General features: G+C 49.6%; 1 protein-coding gene across 1 annotated transcript in view; it reads right to left on the reverse strand.

The window, feature by feature from the left end:
* The window catches only part of LOC308362930 (1-phosphatidylinositol 4,5-bisphosphate phosphodiesterase epsilon-1-like), a gene marked incomplete at its 5' end in the record, with an annotated part of 107,274 nt that continues 104,360 nt past the window's right edge, over positions 1-2,914 (reverse strand). The window contains 3 exons of the mRNA XM_080835656.1: positions 1-1,035; positions 1,889-2,012; positions 2,613-2,813. Of these exons, the coding sequence (XP_080691782.1) occupies positions 896-1,035; positions 1,889-2,012; positions 2,613-2,813 (465 nt within the window). The 3' untranslated portion in view covers positions 1-895. The remainder of the gene's footprint in view (positions 1,036-1,888; positions 2,013-2,612; positions 2,814-2,914) is intronic.

The following is a 2,914-nucleotide window of genomic DNA, read 5'->3' on the forward strand; positions in this document are numbered from 1 at the left end:
AGTCTTCTGCTTTGCATTTAAATAAATTGCTTGTATGAAGGTGCACCAACACTGAAGGACACCAACACGATGCTCACTGACCAGGACGATAACAGTTATTCTTAAATTCTTCAAATATCATTTTCAATGCAACAGGAGGAACCTTAAACAGATACCTGCATCACTCACAATCAATTTTGTGCAAGGAGCACACGCAGTATTAAACACTGACACCTCCGACCCTGCCATCTTACTCTGCTGATTCTCTTCAATACCCAGGAACCGGAATGGGAGCAAACGCACTTTCATTTACTAAATAGATTCCTTTGAAAGTTAGCATTCCAACCCTCAACAACACAGATGAATGCCACTGCAAAGCCTGGAGCATTACTGACATCAAAAGAGCAGAAAGCGCTAGTCCCAATAGCCAGCAGACTTAGGTACGTTCTGGGCTCCAATCCTGAGGTCTGATTGGCTGACGATCTGGAGTCTAAAAGTAGACGTCTCAGAATCTCCATGGGGTCGGTGGGTGGAGTTATGAAATGACAAAAGCGTGATAAAGCATGACCTGAAATCAATCAATCAATAAATCCCAGCCATTTCATTGGTGGGTAGCCCTCAAAGTGGGGCGGGAACGGTCCGCTGAAGGAGTCATATGACCCCCTTTCTAACCTCTTCAACTTTGACCCCAGAGACTCAGCTCTTTAAACGCCCGTGGACACGAGGAGAGCCATCTAGCGTTCGTCCAAAAGTTCCCCAACTCTAGCCTTCCAGAACAGAACCAGAACCATCGCTTCAGAGCCACATCTGGAGAATCCTTCACAGCTGGAGAGACCTCATCTGCATCATCCAGCCTGTTGCCGTCGGAGACGTGATGGAGACGAGGAGTGATGTGATTGGCTAGGGAGGGCGGAGCTCATTTGTGCAGCTTCCAGTTCCACAGCAGTGGGTGGGCCCAGGGGGAGGGGCCTGGGGCGCTGGCAGGGAGTCTGTGATTGGTTGTCGACCAGCCTCCTGTGTTTAGCCACGCCCTCAGCCTCTCCGAGAGCAGCACACCTGGGAGGAAAGGGTAGGGAGGGGTCAGCAGGGTGCGAGTGTGTTTGTGTGTGTGTGCGAGTGTGTGTGTGTGTGTGTGTGTGTGTGTGCGAGTGTGTTTATGTGTGCGAGTTTGTGTGTGTGTGTGTGTGTGTGTGTGTGTGTGTGTGTGTGTCTGTGTGTGTGTGTGTGTGTGTGTGCGAGTGTGTGTGTGTGTGTGTGTGTGCGTGCTGACACAAAACTGAGACCGTAATGGAAGTATTAAAGGACTGATTTTTTGTGTTTGTATATGATTGTTTCCATGTGATGTTTCTTTATTCAGGTGGGTATGTTTTGCCTTCTGTTAACACACAAATGTAACTCATCTACTGTACACACACAAACGCACACACGCAATCCGCTGAGTAAAAGAGGCTGGTTTAAGTGAGGCTGTTGTCCACACACAAGGGCAGTGTTACAAATGCATCTGTAAGAGCAGGATCCATGCAGTTTTAACACACAACAACCCTCACACACTCGAGCTCTGGAACCATGTTTCTAACACACACAACAACCCTCACACACTCTAACTCCATGTTTCTAACAACTTCTACTATAAAACACTGTCATCAAACCATGCATCACAAGAAAGAAGCGAGAAAAGGAGACGTATAAATGGCGGGTTGTGCAGGTGTGTGTGTGACGAGACTCGTACCTTGCAGGGGGTGGCAGGCTGTTGGCGGGTGCTTGTGCATGCTGTTACACACACACACACACCCACACACACGTAACACACACACACTGAAAGGGACGCGTGGAGGAGGAGGGGGGGGACCAGGCGCTCACTCGGAGAGCTCGGCCCAGCTGAGGGTGCCTGCAGGGCGGTCCTCCTTACTGTAGGGGGCGCTGTTGCTGTTGCTGCTGCTGCTGCTCTCCTGAGCCAGGCTCCGGCTGCGGCCCGTCAACTTCCACAGCTCGCTCGCAAACGACATGCCCTTACGCTTGTCCTCACGCACCACCTGACACACACACACACACACACACACACACACACAGAGGCAGAGAGAGAAGCACAGTCAGTTCAGAAAACACTTAAATAATTTAAAAACTGTTAATTTCAGCGATTGAACACTTCAGGAGTAAAACAGTGGCACAACAATAACAACAATAAATCACACCAACAATAACAACAATAAATCACACTTCTTAAGATGACAGTAGAACCAAACAAAAGACTGCTACATATGAGTGTTTAGATCATGCATGAATATGACAGAGGAAAAAAGTGTGTGTGTGTGTGTGTTTGTGTGTGATTTAATGTCTATTTGTATGTGTGTACTTCCGCATCTCTGTGTGTGTATGTGTCTTGTGTGTGTGAATGCTTGTATTTGTGTATCGCTGCATGTGTGGGCCTGTATAAAGGTGCATGTGTGTGTGTGTGTGTATGTATCAGCATGTGTAGGCCTGTATAAAGGTGTGTGTGTGTGTGTGTGTGTATGTATCAGCATGTGTGGGCCTGTATAAAGGTGTGTGTGTGTGTGTGTGTGTGTGTGTGTGTGTGTGTGTGTGTGTGTGTGTGTGTGTGTGTGTGTGTGTGTGTGTGTGTGTGTGTGTGTCACCTGTTCTTTGAGCTTGAGGATGAACCTCCCGGCCCCCCTCCAGTGGCTCTGGGTGAGGTACACACACTCGTTCTCTGGCAGCACGCGCTGACCGCCTCTGCCCCCCCCAGCAGCCTTCTTGCCCCCCCCTGCCTCCCTGCCCCCCTCCTCCAGGAGCACGTAGTCCGCAGGGTTGGGGGGGCTCACGATGCTGTACGAGTACTTGGCCTTGCTCAGAGCCTGGGGAAGCAGAGAGACATGTGAGTGATTGAGTGTGTGTGTGTGTGTGTGTGTGTGTGTGTGTGTGTGTGTGTGTGTGTGTG

Source organism: Sprattus sprattus (genome assembly GCF_963457725.1).
Source record: "Sprattus sprattus genome assembly, chromosome: 3".
Classification (NCBI taxonomy): domain Eukaryota; kingdom Metazoa; phylum Chordata; class Actinopteri; order Clupeiformes; family Clupeidae; genus Sprattus; species Sprattus sprattus.